At 34.4% G+C, this 25,286-nt stretch overlaps 2 protein-coding genes and 2 long non-coding RNA genes across 5 annotated transcripts in view; 2 read left to right on the top strand and 2 right to left on the bottom strand.

The window, feature by feature from the left end:
• The window catches only part of LOC127875384 (uncharacterized), a 33,745-nt gene that overhangs the window by 2,753 nt on the left and 5,706 nt on the right, over window positions 1–25,286 (bottom strand). The window lies entirely within an intron of this gene.
• On the bottom strand, window positions 2,200–21,452 carry LOC127875383 (uncharacterized). 2 transcript variants are annotated; one of them, XR_008047387.1, is made up of 3 exons: window positions 21,333–21,452; window positions 17,995–18,104; window positions 2,200–3,298 (listed from the first exon to the last, which is right to left on the bottom strand). It is a non-coding gene; the product is annotated as an uncharacterized LOC127875383 (long non-coding RNA). The 2 variants fall into 2 exon arrangements; XR_008047386.1 differs by lacking the exon at window positions 21,333–21,452 and adding an exon at window positions 18,544–18,927.
• LOC127875382 (52 kDa repressor of the inhibitor of the protein kinase-like) lies at window positions 7,560–10,380 on the top strand. Its single transcript, XM_052420425.1, has 5 exons — window positions 7,560–7,687; window positions 7,856–7,999; window positions 8,595–8,752; window positions 8,937–9,262; window positions 9,588–10,380. Exons 4-5 carry the CDS (start codon window positions 8,995–8,997, stop codon window positions 9,815–9,817), a joined length of 498 nt encoding a protein of 165 aa, XP_052276385.1. The 5' UTR covers window positions 7,560–7,687; window positions 7,856–7,999; window positions 8,595–8,752; window positions 8,937–8,994; the 3' UTR covers window positions 9,818–10,380.
• Window positions 20,978–24,776, top strand: LOC127875381 (52 kDa repressor of the inhibitor of the protein kinase-like). The gene is made up of 5 exons (XM_052420423.1): window positions 20,978–22,025; window positions 22,194–22,337; window positions 22,933–23,090; window positions 23,275–23,600; window positions 23,926–24,776. The coding sequence occupies exons 4-5, from the start codon at window positions 23,333–23,335 to the stop codon at window positions 24,153–24,155; spliced, it is 498 nt and encodes a 165-aa protein (XP_052276383.1). The 5' UTR covers window positions 20,978–22,025; window positions 22,194–22,337; window positions 22,933–23,090; window positions 23,275–23,332; the 3' UTR covers window positions 24,156–24,776.

The raw sequence follows: 25,286 nt of genomic DNA, 5'->3' as shown, positions 1-25,286 counted from the left end.
CAAATTGTTTTACCGCCAAGGATAAGTTTTATGACTTTAATCACATTTTTTGTCTGACTCAGGAATTAATTTCAAGCAAGGATGTATTTGGACGCAACTTAAAATATAAGTCGGGTGAAATTACAGCAACATTTGCCGAACAGCGCCAACGAGCAGATGCACACTTTTGGATCTACCTTTAATCCAATTCCAAACACACTTGGAAAAAAAATATTTAGATGAACACGTTACTGAAAAAAAAGCATTGTAATCGGTACAATAACGAACAATTTGCTATAATTAATTGCATAGATAGAATTATACAAGCGATTGCGCTAGAAGCCTTAAGAGTTAATCGATTAAGTACACACGCAAAAATAAGTAAACATATATATCGCACGAAGCGCTTTTGAACAGACACATTTTTTTTCTTCAAACAAAATTCGTTTCAATGAAATAAAAGACACATTGTTTTATAAGTTCTAATTATAGTTTAGCAAGACTCTTTTTTCAAACGTACTACATATATTTAAGCATGCTGTACTGTGACACGCGTATCATCGAAGTTGCAAACTGTGACCTATTTCGGCTTGAATCAGCAAACTACGACTTATTTTAGCTTGGATTATCAAGCAGTAGAGGGCTATAAGTAAGCTTTCTTCAACCTCGAATATAAACGAGTTCACTCGCATTAAGCTTTACTATTTGAATACAGTATTACTATGGGGAAAGAAATACACACGACAGAATTGCAGATTATTATGTTCATGTATATATGGCTTTTTCAGATTGAAGTCGGAGATCTAGCCTAAATTTTGCAACAATTTAATTTGTCAACCAAGTTTTACAAGCAATGCAGTTAACCGCCCTATAATTTTTTTTAAACTGAGCACTTTTAGATAACAAGATAAACGCGTTGGTTTCTGTCCACTCGAACAAATGTAGCTGATAATTTGCTCCGATTAGTGCAGATTAACTGAGGACTCTCCATATCACGTATGATAAATAGCTTCTCATCTTTGTTTACTTGTCAGGATTACGGTATCCACCGACGGTTTTGATCTTAAAGTGAGTAAGAATTATCTCTAAGTATCGACTGTTTGGGAACAATATCTTGTTGAGAACATGGATGTGTAGAATCTTGCAGAAATGAATCACTTTGTAGCTTCTATTGACATCAATGTCAAGCATGGTTATACTTGGAGATTAATCTCCCAATATTAGAATTGTGCCTTATTCATGATTAAATTACATGTGCTGATATATATGTATTGAGTGTCTCATTTAAAACAAATATGCACAGTTTTTGCAAGCATAATATAATAAGTACACAGGTTATCAGATAATTTGCAAGTAGAATTTTTCAAGGTTTATTTAAAAACACGTTCAGGTTAAAAGTGGCAATATGCATTATTTCATTAATTAAATTAAAGTCAATATATCTGCCCATAAAACTCTTAACAATTGTTCCATAATTTGGAATTGGGTTAAAACTAATTAAGTTTAAACTTCATGATCGTTATACGTGATGCATTTTACGTACATAAACTACAGCATTGTCACAAACATGACTTAACATACCCTCTTACCATTTTGAAACAGCAAACAAAATTGTGTCTTGAACATCATACACTTCATGTTTTTGCCATATTTCAAGTTTCAATTCTATCGCTTGAGAAATATGGAAAAAAGATCACTTCACAAACGGAGAAAATTGTATACGTTTGCCATAATAGGTTTACTATCAAGGCTAAATAACTCAAGAACGTGTGGATCACTGCTCATGAAAAAGTGTCTTGCACATCTTCACTTTTAAGGGGTTTACATATTCCATTTGATTCGGAAAAACAAACAAACCAATCATCCGACCAACCAATCGACCGACCGCCCAACAGCGTGACTCCTACAGAACTCCCTGTCAAACTTCGGTGTATAATTATGTCAATCTGTGGTGTTTTTTTTATATATATAATTAGCAATTAAAAGCCCACATATAGATCTATGATATTGACACAAGATATGGTCAACGTACCGCTTATAAGACTTTTTAATAGTGTTATTTGTGTTTTTGTTGTTATACATCAACCACTATTTTTTTATAATTTTGTTTTTTTCTAAATGCTTTTCAGTAGATAAAAGTGGCCTGGTATACGTATACAACTAAAACATGAAACCCGGTTGACGACGACCCCTATTGGTACATACGAGCTTGATACAAGATTGTCACTGCACAGTTTATATTTTGTCTCTAATATATATAAATATATATATATGTAGTGATACTAATGTGAGCATATAATATACAAAATGTTTATTATTGCTTCAAACAGGAAAATTGTGAATCGAATTACGTGTCAATGTTTTTCGAACAGTTTGAATAACAGTTATGAAGGGGTTTTATTCCGCCTGTCTGAAAACTGGAAGGGAGTTTGTTCCGCTATGGAAGGGTGTTTCTTTCGTTTATGCAAAATGTGAAAGGGGGTTTCTTCCGCTATGCTGTTTTTAGGGAAGGGTGTTTCTTCCAAAGGGGGTTTATTCCGGGATTCGTTTTGACAACACCCAACACTTAATCCAGTTTCGTCTAGATTTTCTGTTGCACCAGTATACAGTACAATAACTGTTTCAATAGTGACTTATGTAAACGTCCGTAACGATAAATATAAAGTGTGTTTGATTTGCAATTAATTTTGAGGAAATGTCAAATTCCAAATCATTCGCTATATCATTCTGTTAAAATTTACCACGGAACATTAAACGGAAATTTAATGCACGCACGCTTTCCATGCGTTTGACGTGACGTTGTTCATGTAGGGAATAATTTGCGCGCGCTTTTCTCCAGAGAAAAGATTAAAACACACTGTACATTTACAGTTTGTTTGAAGAATGTGATAACGTCGAGTAAAAATTAAATAGGGAAGAGTGTTTTGGATTACAAATTTAATTATGCGCATTTGAGAATTCAACAATAAACGGAATATGGTCCAATTTCTAGGACGCTCATACTTCGGTACGATGTTTTTTTCCGGATATTCCCATTGCAAAAGCATGTGAGCCATCGTAAAGACCAGAAAAAAATACCTACCCTACCTAAAAAAAATTTCAGCCGTTTCCCGAAACACACAATTTTTTTTGTTTGGCCCTAGGGACCAACTTCTGCTAAAACCTCTTGATGTATTGTCTCTATGACGGCTGCACTTTTCACCACAAATGAAGCACTATGATTTCCAGTCAAAGTTCTCAAAAGTGGACCTCGTCTTAAAAAGGTGTTCTTGTGTTTTCCTTGTCATCCATTGTTGAGTCATCATAGGACCATCTGGGCCTGAAAAAAAAACAGAAATACATATGAAATCCTTTGCAGAAAAATAGAGAATTTGAAATGACATTAATGTTCTACTCTCAATGATCATGTTTGAGAGAAATCAAGCTATGGTATTTATGAAAATCCTTATCATTGTCATACCAGACCAGGATCACCACATGGTTGTCATATATGTCTTCAGTACACTCCTCTGCTTCATTTTTTTGAAGCAAACAAAAATCATCTTTGATTTAATAATAATTATAACTTGCCTGTGTTCTCATTGTAAGTACATTTATATCTAACTATTTAGTATACACAAACCTCTTTCATAAATGACTGTAATAATGGATCAACAGAATTACAATTAACAATACATACTTATTACTTTCTAGTCATAGTAGATCTTTAAGCTCTCTCCAGATGTAGCCATGTTTTCTTCCCCGAAGACTGTGGCATTCCCTTGGCTGATGAAGATCTTTTGTCGAACCTATTAATATATTCCAAACAATAGTTTAGAATAAGCAGAAATTAACATATATTAGGCATACACAATAATTCATCAACAGAAAAAACTATAAAAAAACTCAAAGAAGTTAATTTACAAAATAATAAAATGAGTGAAAACAATGTCCGCTTACTAGTACCAATCCGAGTACTACTCAAGTTTTAGAAAAAACAAATATTAGCACCTCTTATTAAATACAAAAGACAGTGTAGGTTTCATGTTAGGGTTTCAAATTTTCACGCACACTACTTTTGCATGTATTTAAACGGATTTTAGTAAATATATGTGATGAATAACATCAATGACATTGCAGACAAATTTCCTTGTGATGATGTTTGAGAAAATTTTTTATCAATTAAAATCTATAAACATAGCATGTAGTTATGAAACGGACAATGAATAAACATGTTAAATACTTACCATATTAGATGTACATGGAAATGAAAACTGTGAAAATGACAAAACAAGTTAGACATTGGTGTCTGCTAACTTTATATGCATGGTAAATTTATATCAAAGGGGAGTAACTCAACAAATGTTTAGTATCTAAAATCAAATAATTCTTTATATTATTATAGCAGTCATAGCTTTCAGAGTTTAAAGTTCACTCAGTTCATAAAAATGGTATATAATTTCATTTAAATGGATAACATTTTACTGGTATAAAATCATAATTTAAGGTAGCGCACCTCTTATGATTTCCCGCGATTTATTTTACGATCAGTGCCGATCTTAAATGATCGGTTATTTCCGAGAGATGCATTTTATTTTTTTCAAACTTCGAATTTTGATATGTGTTTACCTAATTCATTTAGAATACATTATTTTCACTATAAATATTGACTTTGATCCAATTATCATCTGAAAAATACGATTTCGCGATTTCTTCAAAGATCTACGAGCCTTTTTACCTGTTTACTTATGGATATCTAATTTAAAGATGCACTGATGTGAAGTTGTTGTGGTCGAGTGGTTAAGGCGATGGACTTCAATTCTTTTGGGATCTTCCTGCGCAGGTTCGAATCCTGCCGACATCGCATACTGTTTGCGACGCGTTTTATTTCTAACGTAATTTGATTTAATATAGCATAATAGCTATGTTTATTGTCAAATATGTTGAAAATTGTAAGAACATTCTTCATTTTTTAAAATTAAAACAACGTTATGACTAAATTGGGTAATTTACTGCTGAAAATACGAATGATGCATGTTGCATTTTTATTTTTATTTCAAAAAGTAAACGGTAAATCTGTCTATTTCTTGGTATTTTTGTTGTATATAGTGTTTCTATAAAAAAAATAGTTTAAAATATAACTTAAATGATACTATTTTGAATTTTATGACACTTTGTTTTTAACCGACCCAATTTTTACTTGGCTGAAATCATTTACATTTCATGGCGCTATTCCGTAGATAAAAAAATGTAAAAAATAAATGTCTGTAAAAAATACTTATTTCATCTTGTTTAAACTTTAAACACCTTTACTGCATCTGTACACACCAACTGCATGCCCATATTTGGAAATCTGAATGAATTATGGAACTTTTATATGCCCCAGGGTTGAAAATAAACTGGACAAAAGCCGAGCGTGAGGGTCGTTTTGAAAAAATCGGTATAATTTTTTTAAAAAGCATGGAAAGCCTACCTACAAATATGCATGTAGTTAAGTGAAATGATGCTGATTAAGAAAATAATTAATTAAATTATATTTGGATATGTGCCCATTAGAGGTGCGCTACCTTAAGTTTTAAGCTATGAATTAACACAATGTATCAAATGAAAGTACAGTTACGAATCACTTCATCAATTAAAATATTATTTAATGATATCTGGATCGTATTCTTGACCATAAAGTTTTCTTTTTCATTTGTTTAAAAGGATATTAATACACTTATTAATTTTACCTGATTTTAAGTACATTTTAATCAAATACTTGATAGTTATACATAAAGATATTAGACTATGCCCCCAAAATTGGAGCATTTTTTGCTGATTGTCAGTAAAATATGCACAAAAATGCATTCCATTACATGGTAATAGGTAAATAAAGCATTTAAGATACACACCCTTTTCATTTAATGTTGATTTAGAAGGAGGATAGCAATATTCCCCACATAAAATAAAAGTTGTAATGTATACAGTGAGTAGGACACTTTGGGCGGCCATCTTGGACGCAATTTTGGATTTTGAAGCCCTCCTGCACTTTTCGAACAAATGAAATCTCATACCATAATCTACAGACCCAGACGAACATTTCTGTATATAAAACTCTTTGTTTATGATCAGTGGCCAGTTACTCCCCTAAATAAGCGACTTATGTGTGCCTGTTTGCAGCACTAATACCAATTAACAGTGTATTGTCATAACCATGGGTACGTTATATATGGAGACGTTTCTTGTGGTATATAATACAGCGTTTCACATCATTGTCATCATCACAATGAAGCGAAAGGCAACAACGCTGGATCGATTTTTTGGTTCATCCAAAAAAAACAAAAAACACAGAGACAGACTCGGAGCCAAAGTTATTGAGCCTAAGGTGAGAAATTATTTTAAAAAATGGTATTATAATCCGTTAATTGCGTTAAGTTTATTCAGTTTGTTAAATGTTTAACTCAAAAATATTGCAATGAAAGAACAAAAAGATTGAGTTTAAATTTATTAACAACTTTCTTTATACTGATATTATGATAAATAAGACAATTCAATTAAATATGCATGTTCTGCTCTATATAAGCATTGTAGAAATTAATTTAATGACAGTAATTGAACTTTATGGAATATTCTATGCACTTTTTTCAGCATTTGAATTTTCAATTAATAACATACATATTTTATCACGCTTAATATAAACAATGGTTATTGAAATAATAATCGGACCAACAGTATAATTAAATATTTTAAAAATTAATATATTTGCAAAGTAAATTTAACTGAATTTTGCATTTCTAAAAACTCTTTTTTTGTTTGTTTCAGAACACATCATAAACGTGACTGTAAGAGCCAACCAACCAGCTCAAGTGAGGTTAAAGCTGCCAGCCCCCTACCAATTGGAGCCACAGATATTTATAAGTGAGTTCGCAGAACTTCAATCACTTACTGATGATCAAAGGTTTGCGCTTTTAACTACAGTTTGGCCAATGCCAGCAACATTTCCAGCCACAAAATTTAGTTCAAATAACAGAAGTTTTGTTCAAAATTGGCTCACTTTGTATCCTGGTCTTGTGTACAGTGCAAAGACAGATGGGGCATTCTGTAGATATTGTGTGGCCTTCTCAGATGGAACTCGAGGTGCTCTAACCAACAGCCTTTTCAGGGACTGGAAATATGCAAAATCTAAATTTAATGGACATTTCAATGGTTTTGCTCCACCCCTTCAGACTTCAAAAAAATGGTGGCAAAGGACATAATAAGCATCTGCAGTGCAAAGTTCTAAGTGAAGAATTTTTTAACAAAATGAACAGCCGATCAAACGTGCACCTAGAAATTAACCGTGCACTAGCCGAGCGTGTTGCAAATAATGCAAAAGTAATTGAAAATGTGGCAAAGACAGTGTTGTTGTGTGGTCGACAAAATCTAGCAATGCGAGGAGATAGGGATGACTCCAAATACTTTGGGGAAGGAACCAACACTGGGAACTTCCAAACACTTTTGAACATCCGTGTTGAAAGTGGAGATGAAATTTTGAAAGAACACTTCAAAACTGCTCCAAAAAATGCTACATATAGGTCCAAGACGATACAAAACGAACTCATAAGTTTGATTGGGAGTCAGATTCAAGACCAGATTGTTAATGACCTCAACAAAGCTGGCGGATGGTTTACTGTCTCTGCTGATGAAGTTTAAGATGTGTCAAACAAAGAACAACTGGCAATCTGTGTTCGCTCTTCGAATTATGATGGTAAGTTTATGCCGCAAATCTATCCATCTAAACTGTATACTTAATTACTAATACTTAAAACATTTATCAAGCAGTGCACTAAATTGAACTTTTGTTCTCATATAACTGCCAATGTTCATTCGTATTTAAGACGTGCATTGTGGTTGATTGTATGTTCTATATGTACAGATGATGTACAAGAACGATTCCTCTCCTTGCAAGAAGTTAGTGGGGACACAAGAGGGGAGGCTTTTTCAGATACAATTTTGAACATCATCACCAGTTTGCGGCTTGACCCGACCAAGATGAGGAGCCAATGTTATGACGGAGCAGGTACACAATGCAACAAGAAATAGTTAATAGTAATTAAGACATTTTAATAAACAAAAGAAGTACAAAGACATTTTAATAATCAAAAGTAACGTGTTTGTACGGTATATTTTATTTAATTTAAACAATGAATAGTAACTATCTTTGACTAAATTATGGCCAGTTAATTGCTTCTTTTTAAACTGGATTCAGTCTGGAACAAGTCCTAAGTATCATGCAAACCTATCCTGCGCATAATACTTTTATGATCAAATGTAGAGTGGTTTAATTTTGGTATTTTACTATTGAGTGAAAAACTGTAACAAGTTTTTATGCCCCCCGTAGGGTGGCATATAGCAGTTGAACTGTCCGTCAGTCCGTCTGTCTGTCCGTCCGTCCGAAAACTTAAAGATTGGTCATAACTTTTGCATTATTGAAGATAGCAACTTCATATTTGGCATGCATGTGTATCTGATGGAGCTGCACATTTTGAGTGGTGAAAGGTCAAGGTCATCCTTCAAGGTCAAAGGTCACGAAAAAAAATCAAAGCGACGCAGTAGGGGGCATTGTGTTTCTGACAAACACAGCTCATGTTAATTACTGTTTTTCCTTTAAACAGGCAACATGATGGGCAAAGTTAAAGGTGTTGGCTCTAGAATTCTCCAGCAGTATTCAAAAGCCCTTCCATTCTGGTGTGCTTCACATCTTCTGAATCGCTGCATTGTTGCTGCCTGTGATGTAAAGGAAGTCCGTAACATGATGGGTATTGCAGATAAGGTAATTTAAAACGCTTGAAATGTTTTGGCATATTAAATAATAGTGTACTAGTACATAACAATACTACTACAACAAAGTATGTACATTTTTTTCCTTTAAATGCATAATGTCTTATTCAATATTAAATTTATGTATACATTATTTAATGATTACACTTTGCAAATTAGATTCATCATAATTACAGTGTTGCTGGTTCTTCAACAACTCAGCGAAGAGACAGACTTGTGGCAGCTCTTGAGCAGATGCCAGACCAGCCTCAAAGAAGAAAACTAAAGGAATTGTGTAGGACCCGCTGGGTACAACGCCATGATGCCTTCGAGGTCTTCCTAGACTTCCTCCCAGCAACGATTGATGCCATTGAAAATATTCTGGAGAATGAAAGTCGCCCGGACTCACTGACTGATGCAAATGGAATTCTGAGCGCCATCACATCATTCCCATTTATTATTGCCCTGGTGATTGCTCTGCGTTGCTTGGCGTACATCAAGTCTCTCAGCATTGTTCTTCAGGGTAAATTTTTGTTCACTTTATAGTTTTCTTATCATCAACCCTTTCAACTAGCTTGATCTCCGAAATATATGTTTTATTGAATTCGTATGGCTAGTAGCTTGCACAAAACTCTTATACAATTAGGATATCTAAACTTAAGGTACAATTCAAAACAGATGTAGAACAACTTCCTTAATTATAATATTCTCTCTATGATTTGTATACATTAAAAATGTTATTGAAGCAAATTCTACTTTCACAATTTAAGACATTTATTACTTTCTCATAGTATTATTTATCGTTGTCCAAATATTTATTCTAGTACACATTCTGTTTGTATTTATAGGCAGAGAACTTGATTCGGAAGAGGCTTTGAAGAATGTCCGCCATGTGAAGGACACCCTGCAAAACAAGCGTGACTCTGTTGACAACTTCCATGGCTGTCTGTATGAGGAGGCTGTGGCTGTAGCCAAAGCTGTCGGAGTGGACCCTTCAATCCCAAGGCGATGTGGCAGACAGACACAACGAAACAACATCCCAGCAGACACTCCAGAAACATACTACAAGAGGGTTTGAACCATTCCATTCCTGGACCACCTGCTGCAGCAGTTTAGTGAGCGTTTTACAACGCTTCATGAGAGGGCTTCTTCTGCACTCCTCCTTATTCCATCAGTTAAACAGGACCTGGACAACACCAGTCTGGAGTACTACTTAGATGACCTCCCTTCACCAGGAACACTTCAGGCAGACATGCTGGAGGTGTAAGTGGGTAAATGATCCCAACCCCCCTTCAACATTAAGTGCTGCATTAAAAGCATGCAATAGACAGATTTTCCCAAACATTTATACAATATTAAACATTGCAGCAACATTTCCAGTGACAAGCTATGAATGCGAAAGGAGCATTTCAACGTTAGGGAATGTAAAAACAAGCTGTCGTTCAACAATGGGGGAAGAAAGACTCACTGGTCTGTGTCTGATGTCAGTGCACAGGGACATTGATGTGAATGTTAGTGACATTGTAAAGCAATTTGCAAGACAGAATCCAAGAAAAATGAAACTGCCTTGTATTTTGGAGTCTGATTTAAGCAATGAAGACAATTACTTGTGTTAAGTTAAAGAGAGTGAAAGCTTGTACATTTTTCTGATGACAGTTTGAAAATTGTGATTTTTTTGTTTGTTTGTATTTGTTACTTGTTGAACAATTGAATGCCAATCACAATTGGAAATAAAAAAATAACATTATTTATACAAAGCATTTTCTTTATGTTGAAAGCACCATTATAAAGTATAAAAATAGTCTTTATTTTGCTCAGGAAATAGCCCAAAAATGCACCACAGACGATCTAGGAACCAATAATTTTCCGGGGTGCATGCCCCCGGACCCCCCTAGATATGCGCAACAAATCTTGTGCCCCCCCCCCCTCCAACTGGGTCCTCTCTGTATTCGGCCCTGAGATATGTCTGAGTCTAACATTTTCAGGCTCTTTATGACAAATTTTTCTTTGCTTTTAACCTCAAAGTGTTGTCTTAACTTTGTAGGTAAGGAGGTTGTTTTTTACACAAAAAATGCTGTCTCCTTTTGGTTGTAATTTTGGTAACTTATAACAAAATCCATAAATATATGGGAAATATATGGCAGTGGAAGTTATTTTAATCCTGTTTCATTACCACATGCGACTTTTGACCACTTCATGTAACCTTAAACATTGTGTGAAAGTGCTGGATGCTACGTGGACACGTCGTCTTAAGATACAAAGCTTTGTCAAAATCCATCGTTATAAGATAACGTTATGGCTGAGAGAGACAAAAACTGTGCGACTGTCTTATTGATATTTAATACGTGTGTGTAATTGCTAATCGATGTTCGATTGATTTTAGACCGTGTTTTTGGATTAGTGAAATTTAACATTGGTGACACGTCACAACTGTTCAAATACCGGTCGATGTATGCACTTTGTGTGTGTGCATGCCATTTAATCTCCTTTCATTAGCGAGCAAGGAATGCATACAAAAGTACTCCAAGTAAGTTGCGTTATGTTGATTTTTTTGTTTGTTAAATCGTGTTATCCATTAAACAAACATTAACAAACACATATATGAACATATTTTAGATCGAATTGTCTTTTAAAAACAAGTTTGAGAATGGGTTGAAGATACCGGATATGATTGGTCGTACAAATTAAAAAAGAAATGCCTCCGAGTCATTATTTGTGAGTACCGTATGTACGATTTTTATTTCAACATTTATTTCTTATTATATTTGGAACTTCTGTACATGTTTTATTCATTCACATTTAACGTTTTATTTGTTTAAAAAAGTATTGTTTATGCTTGCTTTAAAACAGACTGGTAAATTCGTTAACCGGTAGTCCAATAATTTACACGAGAAAGTGCTCATTTGTCAATGTATTTAACAAATGGGTGTAAGTCCGCATTATGGAGACCTTGTTGTTTACGCATCAACCTAATTTTATTGTGATTTTTATTGCGTCAATCAGGCATTTTTGAACACATGTTTTAAAGCCTGTCTTATTTAACATCGGGCGACACATATAATTTCAACTGAACAATGAGCTCACGGCAAATACACAGCTGTAAGCATTGTATGCAATAACTAAAGAGAATGTGAAAGGTAATACGTTAATTATTAAAATCAATGATGTTCAATTTACATATAGCTTGGTGCTTAGCCATTTCACCTCTTCAAATATCGTAACCACAACACAATACCACAACCCAATTTAACTATATTTCAGTACCAATTAGACACAGCTGGAATTTGCAGTTATCATTAAAAATCCTTCCCAACTTTCGTGACTTTATTAAGTTAATGAGGTAGAAGTGCTCTTGGTCCTCACATTATGCACCATAATGCGCGAAAGAACCTCATACACTTCGAAATACACACGCTCAGGAACATATTGAATTACATTTGCATGAGCTTAATGCTAATAATAGCACACAGTATGCTTTTATTAAATCAGAATCGGCTTGCATAATTGAGCGAGGATTGTCTTCAAAATCTCTCTAAGTAAGTTGAGGTTTGTTGAATTTTGCTATTTTATCATGATATATAAAAAAACAACAACATTAAATCATTGCACATCATTAAGAGTTTCGAAAGTTATTTTACAATTACTGTAATTTATTGAATGAGTTGAAGATCATGCATATGATAGTCGAATAGCAGTAACTCAAAATATACATCCAGTTATTATTGCGAGTACCGGTATGTATGATTTTTATATCAGTTTTCATTTCTTTATTATCTTTGTAACGTTTAATTCAAGTTTTATTTATAAACGTTTAGTCCTGATTCGAAAAAAGGTGGACAGAATGGCAGAATTATGAAACACATTATTTTTAGTATCAAGTTCGTTTTAAATTGATCTAATAGTTTCGCATGAGAAAGCTCGTGGAGGAGACATTCTGAACGTTGATTGTTTACGCATCAATTTTGAAAAGGATTTCATGGGGAGTTGTATTTCGTAAATTAGGATTTTTGACACATATCCCAGATGGAAGAGTATATCCGCCAGTACATGAATGCTGTTAAATGACATTCTTATTATACCCCCATTACCATTGGTAAGGTTGGCTATACAGGAGTCACTTTGTCGGTCTGTCTGTCGGTCGGTCTGTCTGTCCCGAAAATTTCATCCGATCTTCACCAAACTTGGTCAGAAGTTGTATCTAGATGATGCCTAGATCAAGTTTAAATATGGGTCATGCCGGGTCAAAAACTAGGTCACGGGGTAACTTAGTGCGTATTAAACCGAAAGTTTGTCCGGACCCAAATTATGTCATTTATCGTTAGATTTTAAAATGACTTGGTACATGTGTTCACCATCAAGGGTCAGTGTGTCAAGCGAAAGAAGTACGTCGATATCCAAGGTCAAGGTCACACTTGGAGTGCCCGTAAATGATTTGTCCGGGCCATTACATTGTTATTTATTGTGAGACTTTAAAATAATTTGGCACAATTGTTCACCATCATTGGACGGTGTGTCATGCGAAAGAATTACGTCGATATCTGCAACGTCAATGTCACTTTTTTAGTTTAAAGGTAAAAAATGGCCATACATGATCTAGTCCGGGCCATAACTATTTCATTCATTGTGAGATTTTAAAATTACTCGGTACATTTATTCACAATCATTGGACGGTGTGTCATGCGATAGACTTACGTCGATATCTCCAAGGTCAATGTCACACTTTGAGTTCAAAGGTCAAAAATGTCCATAAAAGATGTTCTGATTGCAATTAATGATGATTGTCTTCTAGCGCGTCCACAATATATCACTATAGCCTCGAACAACTGCCTCACCTCCTTGTTTCACTATAGCCACATAATAAAACTGCCCTACCCAACGGCGGCCATGTTTTTAAAAGGACAAGGGCCATTTTCAAACTATGCTGATATATCATTTGAAAAAAAGGTTCTATGCAAGTCTTATAATGATTGTGCAAAACATCAGACTTCTAGAGTGTCACAAGGTTTAACTATACCCATGTTATAACAGCTGCTACCCCCCTCCCGCAGACAGCCATCTTTTTAACGTACAAAAATCGTTTCCAAACACTCTGCTGATATATCATAAAAACACATGTTCTGGGTACGCTTCATGAAGAGTGTGTAACACATGATTCTTCTAGAGTTTTGACAAGCCCTTTTTTACATCTGACCTAGTGACGTTGTCCGAAATATCATTGCGACAAATGTGCTGAAAAAGTTTCGTGAAAATTGAGCAATCCATGTGTGCTCTGAAGTGTTAATATGGTACATGATAACGAACAGACGACGCACACAATATTGTCACAAAATGTCTTCGTGAGCAATGTGTACTCAGATAAGATAAAATCATTGTGCACACATCAGCAGTGAAAACAAACAGCTTGGGGAAGAAATCAGAACATGTTGTCAGTAGAAATCACTTGATGGGGATAATTGTCTTTACATTTGTGCAGAGTTAAGATTTCCCACACTTAATGATAATGTCCTTGTTTTTGGAGAGCTTTTCAAACAAACTTCTCACAGGCGGCCAAATTGTTTTACCGCCAAGGATAAGTTTTATGACTTTAATCACATTTTTTGTCTGACTCAGGAATTAATTTCAAGCAAGGATGTATTTGGACGCAACTTAAAATATAAGTCGGGTGAAATTACAGCAACATTTGCCGAACAGCGCCAACGAGCAGATGCACACTTTTGGATCTACCTTTAATCCAATTCCAAACACACTTGGAAAAAAAATATTTAGATGAACACGTTACTGAAAAAAAAGCATTGTAATCGGTACAATAACGAACAATTTGCTATAATTAATTGCATAGATAGAATTATACAAGCGATTGCGCTAGAAGCCTTAAGAGTTAATCGATTAAGTACACACGCAAAAATAAGTAAACATATATATCGCACGAAGCGCTTTTGAACAGACACATTTTTTTTCTTCAAACAAAATTCGTTTCAATGAAATAAAAGACACATTGTTTTATAAGTTCTAATTATAGTTTAGCAAGACTCTTTTTTCAAACGTACTACATATATTTAAGCATGCTGTACTGTGACACGCGTATCATCGAAGTTGCAAACTGTGACCTATTTCGGCTTGAATCAGCAAACTACGACTTATTTTAGCTTGGATTATCAAGCAGTAGAGGGCTATAAGTAAGCTTTCTTCAACCTCGAATATAAACGAGTTCACTCGCATTAAGCTTTACTATTTGAATACAGTATTACTATGGGGAAAGAAATACACACGACAGAATTGCAGATTATTATGTTCATGTATATATGGCTTTTTCAGATTGAAGTCGGAGATCTGGGCTAAATTTTGCAACAATTTAATTTGTCAACCAAGTTTTACAAGCAATGCAGTTAACCGCCCTATAATTTTTTTTAAACTGAGCACTTTTAGATAACAAGATAAACGCGTTGGTTTCTGTCCACTCGAACAAATGTAGCTGATAATTTGCTCCGATTAGTGCAGATTAACTGAGGACTCTCCATATCACGTATGATAAATAGCTTCTCATCTTTGTTTACTTGTCAGGATTACGGTATCCACCGACGGTTTTGATCTTAAAGTGAGTAAGAATTATCTCTAAGTATCGACTGTTTGGGAACAATATCTTGTTGAGAACATGGATGTGTAGAATCTTGCAGAAATGAATCACTTTGTAGCTTCTATTGACATCAATGTCAAGCATGGTTATACTTCGAGATTAATCTCCCAATATTAGAATTGTGCCTTATTCATGATTAAATTACATGTGCTGATATATATGTATTGAGTGTCTCATTTAAAACAAATATGCACAGTTTTTGCAAGCATAATATAATAAGTACACAGGTTATCAGATAATTTGCAAGTAGAATTTTTCAAGGTTTATTTAAAAACACGTTCAGGTTAAAAGTGGCAATATGCATTATTTCATTAATTAAATTAAAGTCAATATATCTGCCCATTAAACTCTTAACAATTGTTCCATGATTTGGAATTGGGTTAAAACTAATTAAGTTTAAACTTCATGATCGTTATACGTGATGCATTTTACGTACATAAACTACAGCTTTGTCACAAACATGACTTAACATACCCTCTTACCATTTTGAAACAGCAAACAAAATTGTGTCTTGAACATCATACACTTCATGTTTTTGCCATATTTCAAGTTTCAATTCTATCGCTTGAGAAATATGGAAAAAAGATCACTTCACAAACGGAGAAAATTGTATACGTTTGCCATAATAGGTTTACTATCAAGGCTAAATAACTCAAGAACGTGTGGATCACTGCTCATGAAAAAGTGTCTTGCACATCTTCACTTTTAAGGGGTTTACATATTCCAAGTTTCGATTCAATAGCTTGACAAATGAGGTCGCTCAACAAACTTTAAATATTTGATTCGGAAAAACAAACAAACCAATCATCCGACCAACCAATCGACCGACCGCCCAACAGCGTGACTCCTACAGAACTCCCTGTCAAACTTCGGTGTATAATTATGTCAATCTGTGGTGTTTTTTTATATATATAATTAGCAATTAAAAGCCCACATATAGATCTATGATATTGACACAAGATATGGTCAACGTACCGCTTATAAGACTTTTTAATAGTGTTATTTGTGTTTTTGTTGTTATACATCAACCACTATTTTTTTATAATTTTGTTTTTTTCTAAATGCTTTTCAGTAGATAAAAGTGGCCTGGTATACGTATACAACTAAAACATGAAACCCGGTTGACGACGACCCCTATTGGTACATACGAGCTTGATACAAGATTGTCACTGCACAGTTTATATTTTGTCTCTAATATATATAAATATATATATATGTAGTGATACTAATGTGAGCATATAATATACAAAATGTTTATTATTGCTTCAAACAGGAAAATTGTGAATCGAATTACGTGTCAATGTTTTTCGAACAGTTTGAATAACAGTTATGAAGGGGTTTTATTCCGCCTGTCTGAAAACTGGAAGGGAGTTTGTTCCGCTATGGAAGGGTGTTTCTTTCGTTTATGCAAAATGTGAAAGGGGGTTTCTTCCGCTATGCTGTTTTTAGGGAAGGGTGTTTCTTCCAAAGGGGGTTTATTCCGGGATTCGTTTTGACAACACCCAACACTTAATCCAGTTTCGTCTAGATTTTCTGTTGCACCAGTATACAGTACAATAACTGTTTCAATAGTGACTTATGTAAACGTCCGTAACGATAAATATAAAGTGTGTTTGATTTGCAATTAATTTTGAGGAAATGTCAAATTCCAAATCATTCGCTATATCATTCTGTTAAAATTTACCACGGAACATTAAACGGAAATTTAATGCACGCACGCTTTCCATGCGTTTGACGTGACGTTGTTCATGTAGGGAATAATTTGCGCGCGCTTTTCTCCAGAGAAAAGATTAAAACACACTGTACATTTACAGTTTGTTTGAAGAATGTGATAACGTCGAGTAAAAATTAAATAGGGAAGAGTGTTTTGGATTACAAATTTAATTATGCGCATTTGAGAATTCAACAATAAACGGAATATGGTCCAATTTCTAGGACGCTCATACTTCGGTACGATGTTTTTTTCCGGATATTCCCATTGCAAAAGCATGTGAGCCATCGTAAAGACCAGAAAAAAATACCTACCCTACCTAAAAAAAATTTCAGCCGTTTCCCGAAACACACAATTTTTTTTGTTTGGCCCTAGGGACCAACTTCTGCTAAAACCTCTTGATGTATTGTCTCTATGACGGCTGCACTTTTCACCACAAATGAAGCACTATGATTTCCAGTCAAAGTTCTCAAAAGTGGACCTCGTCTTAAAAAGGTGTTCTTGTGTTTTCCTTGTCATCCGTTGTTGAGTCATCATAGGACCATCTGGGCCTGAAAAAAAACAGAAATACATATGAAATCCTTTGCAGAAAAATAGAGAATTTGAAATGACATTAATGTTCTACTCTCAATGATCATGTTTGAGAGAAATCAAGCTATGATATTTATGAAAATCCTTATCATTGTCATACCAGACCAGGATCACCACATGGTTGTCATATATGTCTTCAGTACACTCCTTTGCTTCATTTTTTTGAAGCAAACAAAAATCATCTTTGATTTAATAATAATTATAACTTGCCTGTGTTCTCATTGTAAGTACATTTATATCTAACTATTTAGTATACACAAAGCTCTTTCATAAATGACTGTAATAATGGATCAACAGAATTACAATTAACAATACATACTTTCTTACTTTCTAGTCATAGTAGATCTTTAAGCTCTCTCCAGATGTAGCCATGTTTTCTTCCCCGAAGACTGTGGCATTCCCTTGGCTGATGAAGTTCTTTTGTCGAACCTATTAATATATTCCAAACAATAGTTTAGAATAAGCAGAAATTAACATATATTAGGCATACACAATAATTCATCAACAGAAAAAACTATAAAAAAACCTCAAAGAAGTTAATTTACAAAATAATAAAATGAGTGAAAACAATGTCCGCTTACTAGTACCTATCCGAGTACTACTCAAGTTTTAGAAAAAACAAATATTAGCACCTCTTATTAAATACAAAAGACAGTGTAGGTTTCATGTTAGGGTTTCAAATTTTCACGCACACTACTTTTGCATGTATTTAAACGGATTTTAGTAAATATATGTGATGAATAACATCAATGACATTGCAGACAAATTTCCTTGTGATGATGTTTGAGAAAATGTTTTATCAATTAAAATCTATAAACATAGCATGTAGTTATGAAACGAACAATGAATAAACATGTTAAATACTTACCATATTAGATGTACATGGAAATGAAAACTGTGAAAATGACAAAACAAGTTAGACATTGGTGTCTGCTAACTTTATATGCATGGTAAATTTATATCAAAGGGGAGTAACTCAACAAATGTTTAGTATCTAAAATCAAATAATTCTTTATATTATTATAGCAGTCATAGCTTTCAGAGTTTAAAGTTCACTCAGTTCATAAAAATGGTATATAATTTCATTTAAATGGATAACATTTTACTGGTATAAAATCATAATTTAAGGTAGCGCACCTCTTATGATTTCCCGCGATTTATTTTACGATCAGTGCCGATCTTAAATGATCGGTTATTTCCGAGAGATGCATTTTATTTTTTTCAAACTTCGAATTTTGATATGTGTTTACCTAATTCATTTAGAATACATTATTTTCAATATAAATATTGACTTTGATCCAATTATCATCTGAAAAATACGATTTCGCGATTTCTTCAAAGATCTACGAGCCTTTTTACCTGTTTACTTATGGATATCTAATTTAAAGATGCACTGATGTGAAGTTGTTGTGGTCGAGTGGTTAAGGCGATGGACTTCAATTCTTTTGGGATCTTCCTGCGCAGGTTCGAATCCTGCCGACATCGCATACTGTTTGCGACGCGTTTTATTTCTAACGTAATTTGATTTAATATAGCATAATAGCTATGTTTATTGTCAAATATGTTGAAAATTGTAAGAACATTCTTCATTTTTTAAAATTAAAACAACGTTATGACTAAATTGTGTAATTTCCTGCTGAAAATACGAATGATGCATGTTGCATTTTTATTTTTATTTCAAAAAGTAAACGGTAAATCTGTCTATTTCTTGGTATTTTTGTTGTATATAGTGTTTCTATAAAAAAAATAGTTTAAAATATAACTTAAATGATACTATTTTGAATTGTATGACACTTTGTTTTTAACCGACCCAATTTTTACTTGGCTGAAATCATTTACATTTCATGGCGCTATTCCGTAGATAAAAAAATGTAAAAAATAAATGTCTGTAAAAAATACTTATTTCATCTTGTTTAAACTTTAAACACCTTTACTGCATCTGTACACACCAACTGCATGCCCATATTTGGAAATCTGAATGAATTATGGAACTTTTATATGCCCCAGGGGTGAAAATAAACTGGACAAAAGCCGAGCGTGAGGGTCGTTTTGAAAAAATCGGTATATTTTTTTTAAAAAGCATGGAAAGCCTACCTACAAATATGCATGTAGTTAAGTGAAATGATGCTGATTAAGAAAATAATTAATTAAATTATATTTGGATATGTGCCCATTAGAGGTGCGCTACCTTAAGTTCTAAGCTATGAATTAACACAATGTATCAAATGAAAGTACAGTTACGAATCACTTCATCAATTAAAATATTATTTAATGATATCTGGATCGTATTCTTGACCATAAAGTTTTCTTTTTCATTTGTTTAAAAGGATATTAATACACTTATTAATTTTACCTGATTTTAAGTACATTTTAATCAAATACTTGATAGTTATACATAAAGATATTAGACTATGCCCCCAAAATTGGAGCATTTTTTGCTGATTGTCAGTAAAATATGCACAAAAATGCATTCCATTACATGGTAATAGGTAAATAAAGCATTTAAGATACACACCCTTTTCATTTAATGTTGATTTAGAAGGAGGATAGCAATATTCCTCACATAAAATAAAAGTTGTAATGTATACAGTGAGTAGGACACTTTGGGCGGCCATCTTGGACGCAATTTTGGATTTTGAAGCCCTCCTGCACTTTTCGAACAAATGAAATCTCATACCATAATCTACAGACCCAGACGAACATTTCTGTATATAAAACTCTTTGTTTATGATCAGTGGCCAGTTACTCCCCTAAATAAGCGACTTATGTGTGCCTGTTTGCAGCACTAATACCAATTAACAGTGTATTGTCATAACCATGGGTACGTTATATATGGAGACGTTTCTTGTGGTATATAATACAGCGTTTCACATCATTGTCATCATCACAATGAAGCGAAAGGCAACAACGCTGGATCGATTTTTTGGTCCATCCAAAAAAAACAAAAAACACAGAGACAGACTCGGAGCCAAAGTTATTGAGCCTAAGGTGAGAAATTATTTTAAAAAATGGTATTATAATCCGTTAATTGCGTTAAGTTTATTCAGTTTGTTAAATGTTTAACTCAAAAATATTGCAATGAAAGAACAAAAAGATTGAGTTTAAATTTATTAACAACTTTCTTTATACTGATATTATGATAAATAAGACAATTCAATTAAATATGCATGTTCTGCTCTATATAAGCATTGTAGAAATTAATTTAATGACAGTAATTGAACTTTATGGAATATTCTATGCACTTTTTTCAGCATTTGAATTTTCAATTAATAACATACATATTTTATCACGCTTAATATAAACAATGGTTATTGAAATAATAATCGGACCAACAGTATAATTAAATATTTTAAAAATTAATATATTTGCAAAGTAAATTTAACTGAATTTTGCATTTCTAAAAACTCTTTTTTTGTTTGTTTCAGAACACATCATAAACGTGACTGTAAGAGCCAACCAACCAGCTCAAGTGAGGTTAAAGCTGCCAGCCCCCTACCAATTGGAGCCACAGATATTTATAAGTGAGTTCGCAGAACTTCAATCACTTACTGATGATCAAAGGTTTGCGCTTTTAACTACAGTTTGGCCAATGCCAGCAACATTTCCAGCCACAAAATTTAGTTCAAATAACAGAAGTTTTGTTCAAAATTGGCTCACTTTGTATCCTGGTCTTGTGTACAGTGCAAAGACAGATGGGGCATTCTGTAGATATTGTGTGGCCTTCTCAGATGGAACTCGAGGTGCTCTAACCAACAGCCTTTTCAGGGACTGGAAATATGCAAAATCTAAATTTAATGGACATTTCAATGGTTTTGCTCCACCCCTTCAGACTTCAAAAAAATGGTGGCAAAGGACATAATAAGCATCTGCAGTGCAAAGTTCTAAGTGAAGAATTTTTTAACAAAATGAACAGCCGATCAAACGTGCACCTAGAAATTAACCGTGCACTAGCCGAGCGTGTTGCAAATAATGCAAAAGTAATTGAAAATGTGGCAAAGACAGTGTTGTTGTGTGGTCGACAAAATCTAGCAATGCGAGGAGATAGGGATGACTCCAAATACTTTGGGGAAGGAACCAACACTGGGAACTTCCAAACACTTTTGAACTTCCGTGTTGAAAGTGGAGATGAAATTTTGAAAGAACACTTCAAAACTGCTCCAAAAAATGCTACATATAGGTCCAAGACGATACAAAACGAACTCATAAGTTTGATTGGGAGTCAGATTCAAGACCAGATTGTTAATGACCTCAACAAAGCTGGCGGATGGTTTACTGTCTCTGCTGATGAAGTTTAAGATGTGTCAAACAAAGAACAACTGGCAATCTGTGTTCGCTCTTCGAATTATGATGGTAAGTTTATGCCGCATATCTATCCATCTAAACTGTATACTTAATTACTAATACGTAAAACATTTATCAAGCAGTGCACTAAATTGAACTTTTGTTCTCATATAACTGCCAATGTTCATTCGTATTTAAGACGTGCATTGTGGTTGATTGTATGTTCTATATGTACAGATGATGTACAAGAACGATTCCTCTCCTTGCAAGAAGTTAGTGGGGACACAAGAGGGGAGGCTTTTTCAGATACAATTTTGAACATCATCACCAGTTTGCGGCTTGACCCGACCAAGATGAGGAGCCAATGTTATGACGGAGCAGGTACACAATGCAACAAGAAATAGTTAATAGTAATTAAGACATTTTAATAAACAAAAGAAGTACAAAGACATTTTAATAATCAAAAGTAACGTGTTTGTACGGTATATTTTATTTAATTTAAACAATGAATAGTAACTATCTTTGACTAAATTATGGCCAGTTAATTGCTTCTTTTTAAACTGGATTCAGTCTGGAACAAGTCCTAAGTATCATGCAAACCTATCCTGCGCATAATACTTTTATGATCAAATGTAGAGTGGTTTAATTTTGGTATTTTACTATTGAGTGAAAAACTGTAACAAGTTTTTATGCCCCCCGTAGGGTGGCATATAGCAGTTGAACTGTCCGTCAGTCCGTCTGTCTGTCCGTCCGTCCGAAAACTTAAAGATTGGTCATAACTTTTGCATTATTGAAGATAGCAACTTCATATTTGGCATGCATGTGTATCTGATGGAGCTGCACATTTTGAGTGGTGAAAGGTCAAGGTCATCCTTCAAGGTCAAAGGTCACGAAAAAAAATCAAAGCGACGCAGTAGGGGGCATTGTGTTTCCGACAAACACAGCTCATGTTAATTACTGTTTTTCCTTTAAACAGGCAACATGATGGGCAAAGTTAAAGGTGTTGGCTCTAGAATTCTCCAGCAGTATTCAAAAGCCCTTCCATTCTGGTGTGCTTCACATCTTCTGAATCGCTGCATTGTTGCTGCCTGTGATGTAAAGGAAGTCCGTAACATGATGGGTATTGCAGATAAGGTAATTTAAAACGCTTGAAATGTTTTGGCATATTAAATAATAGTGTACTAGTACATAACAATACTACTACAACAAAGTATGTACATTTTTTTCCTTTAAATGCATAATGTCTTATTCAATATTAAATTTATGTATACATTATTTAATGATTACACTTTGCAAATTAGATTCATCATAATTACAGTGTTGCTGGTTCTTCAACAACTCAGCGAAGAGACAGACTTGTGGCAGCTCTTGAGCAGATGCCAGACCAGCCTCAAAGAAGAAAACTAAAGGAATTGTGTAGGACCCGCTGGGTACAACACCATGATGCCTTCGAGGTCTTCCTAGACTTCCTCCCAGCAACGATTGATGCCATTGAAAATATTCTGGAGAATGAAAGTCGCCCGGACTCACTGACTGATGCAAATGGAATTCTGAGCGCCATCACATCATTCCCATTTATTATTGCCCTGGTGATTGCTCTGCGTTGCTTGGCGTACATCAAGTCTCTCAGCATTGTTCTTCAGGGTAAATTTTTGTTCACTTTATAGTTTTCTTATCATCAACCCTTTCAACTAGCTTGATCTCCGAAATATATGTTTTATTGAATTCGTATGGCTAGTAGCTTGCACAAAACTCTTATACAATTAGGATATCTAAACTTAAGGTACAATTCAAAACAGATGTAGAACAACTTCCTTAATTATAATATTCTCTCTATGATTTGTATACATTAAAAATGTTATTGAAGCAAATTCTACTTTCACAATTTAAGACATTTATTACTTTCTCATAGTATTATTTATCGTTGTCCAAATATTTATTCTAGTACACATTCTGTTTGTATTTATAGGCAGAGAACTTGATTCGGAAGAGGCTTTGAAGAATGTCCGCCATGTGAAGGACACCCTGCAAAACAAGCGTGACTCTGTTGACAACTTCCATGGCTGTCTGTATGAGGAGGCTGTGGCTGTAGCCAAAGCTGTCGGAGTGGACCCTTCAATCCCAAGGCGATGTGGCAGACAGACACAACGAAACAACATCCCAGCAGACACTCCAGAAACATACTACAAGAGGGTTTGAACCATTCCATTCCTGGACCACCTGCTGCAGCAGTTTAGTGAGCGTTTTACAACGCTTCATGAGAGGGCTTCTTCTGCACTCCTCCTTATTCCATCAGTTAAACAGGACCTGGACAACACCAGTCTGGAGTACTACTTAGATGACCTCCCTTCACCAGGAACACTTCAGGCAGACATGCTGGAGGTGTAAGTGGGTAAATGATCCCAACCCCCCTTCAACATTAAGTGCTGCATTAAAAGCATGCAATAGACAGATTTTCCCAAACATTTATACAATATTAAACATTGCAGCAACATTTCCAGTGACAAGCTATGAATGCGAAAGGAGCATTTCAACGTTAGGGAATGTAAAAACAAGCTGTCGTTCAACAATGGGGGAAGAAAGACTCACTGGTCTGTGTCTGATGTCAGTGCACAGGGACATTGATGTGAATGTTAGTGACATTGTAAAGCAATTTGCAAGACAGAATCCAAGAAAAATGAAACTGCCTTGTATTTTGGAGTCTGATTTAAGCAATGAAGACAATTACTTGTGTTAAGTTAAAGAGAGTGAAAGCTTGTACATTTTTCTGATGACAGTTTGAAAATTGTGATTTTTTTGTTTGTTTGTATTTGTTACTTGTTGAACAATTGAATGCCAATCACAATTGGAAATAAAAAAAACATTATTTATACACAGCATTTTCTTTCACTTCTTTATGTTGAAAGCACCATTATAAAGTATAAAAATAGTCTTTATTTTGCTCAGGAAATAGCCCAAAAATGCTCCACAGACGATCTAGGAACCAATAATTTTCCGGGGTGCATGCCCCCGGACCCCCCTAGATATGCGCAACAAATCTTGTGCCCCCCCCCCCCCTCCAACTGGGTCCTCTCTGTATTCGGCCCTGAGATATGTCTGAGTCTAACATTTTCAGGCTCTTAATGACAAATTTTTCTTTGCTTTTAACCTCAAAGTGTTGTCTTAACTTTGTAGGTAAGGAGGTTGTTTTTTACACAAAAAATGCTGTCTCCTTTTGGTTGTAATTTTGGTAACTTATAACAAAATCCATAAATATATGGGAAATATATGGCAGTGGAAGTTATTTTAATCCTGTTTCATTACCACATGCGACTTTTGACCACTTCATGT

This window comes from Dreissena polymorpha, chromosome 3, assembly GCF_020536995.1.
Source record: "Dreissena polymorpha isolate Duluth1 chromosome 3, UMN_Dpol_1.0, whole genome shotgun sequence".
Lineage (NCBI taxonomy): Eukaryota > Metazoa > Mollusca > Bivalvia > Myida > Dreissenidae > Dreissena > Dreissena polymorpha.
Note: the sequence above shows the minus strand (reverse complement) of the source record. Positions and strands in the feature narration are given on the sequence as shown.

Excerpts from the sequence above, each read along its gene's own strand:
- LOC127875382 (XM_052420425.1), top strand. The coding sequence starts at position 8,995 with ATGCCAGACCAGCCTCAAAGAAGAAAACTAAAGGAATTGTGTAGGACC. Across the intron at positions 9,263-9,587 it reads TCTCAGCATTGTTCTTCAGG|GCAGAGAACTTGATTCGGAA; the intron begins GTAAATTTTTGT and ends TTGTATTTATAG.
- LOC127875381 (XM_052420423.1), top strand. The coding sequence starts at position 23,333 with ATGCCAGACCAGCCTCAAAGAAGAAAACTAAAGGAATTGTGTAGGACC. Across the intron at positions 23,601-23,925 it reads TCTCAGCATTGTTCTTCAGG|GCAGAGAACTTGATTCGGAA; the intron begins GTAAATTTTTGT and ends TTGTATTTATAG.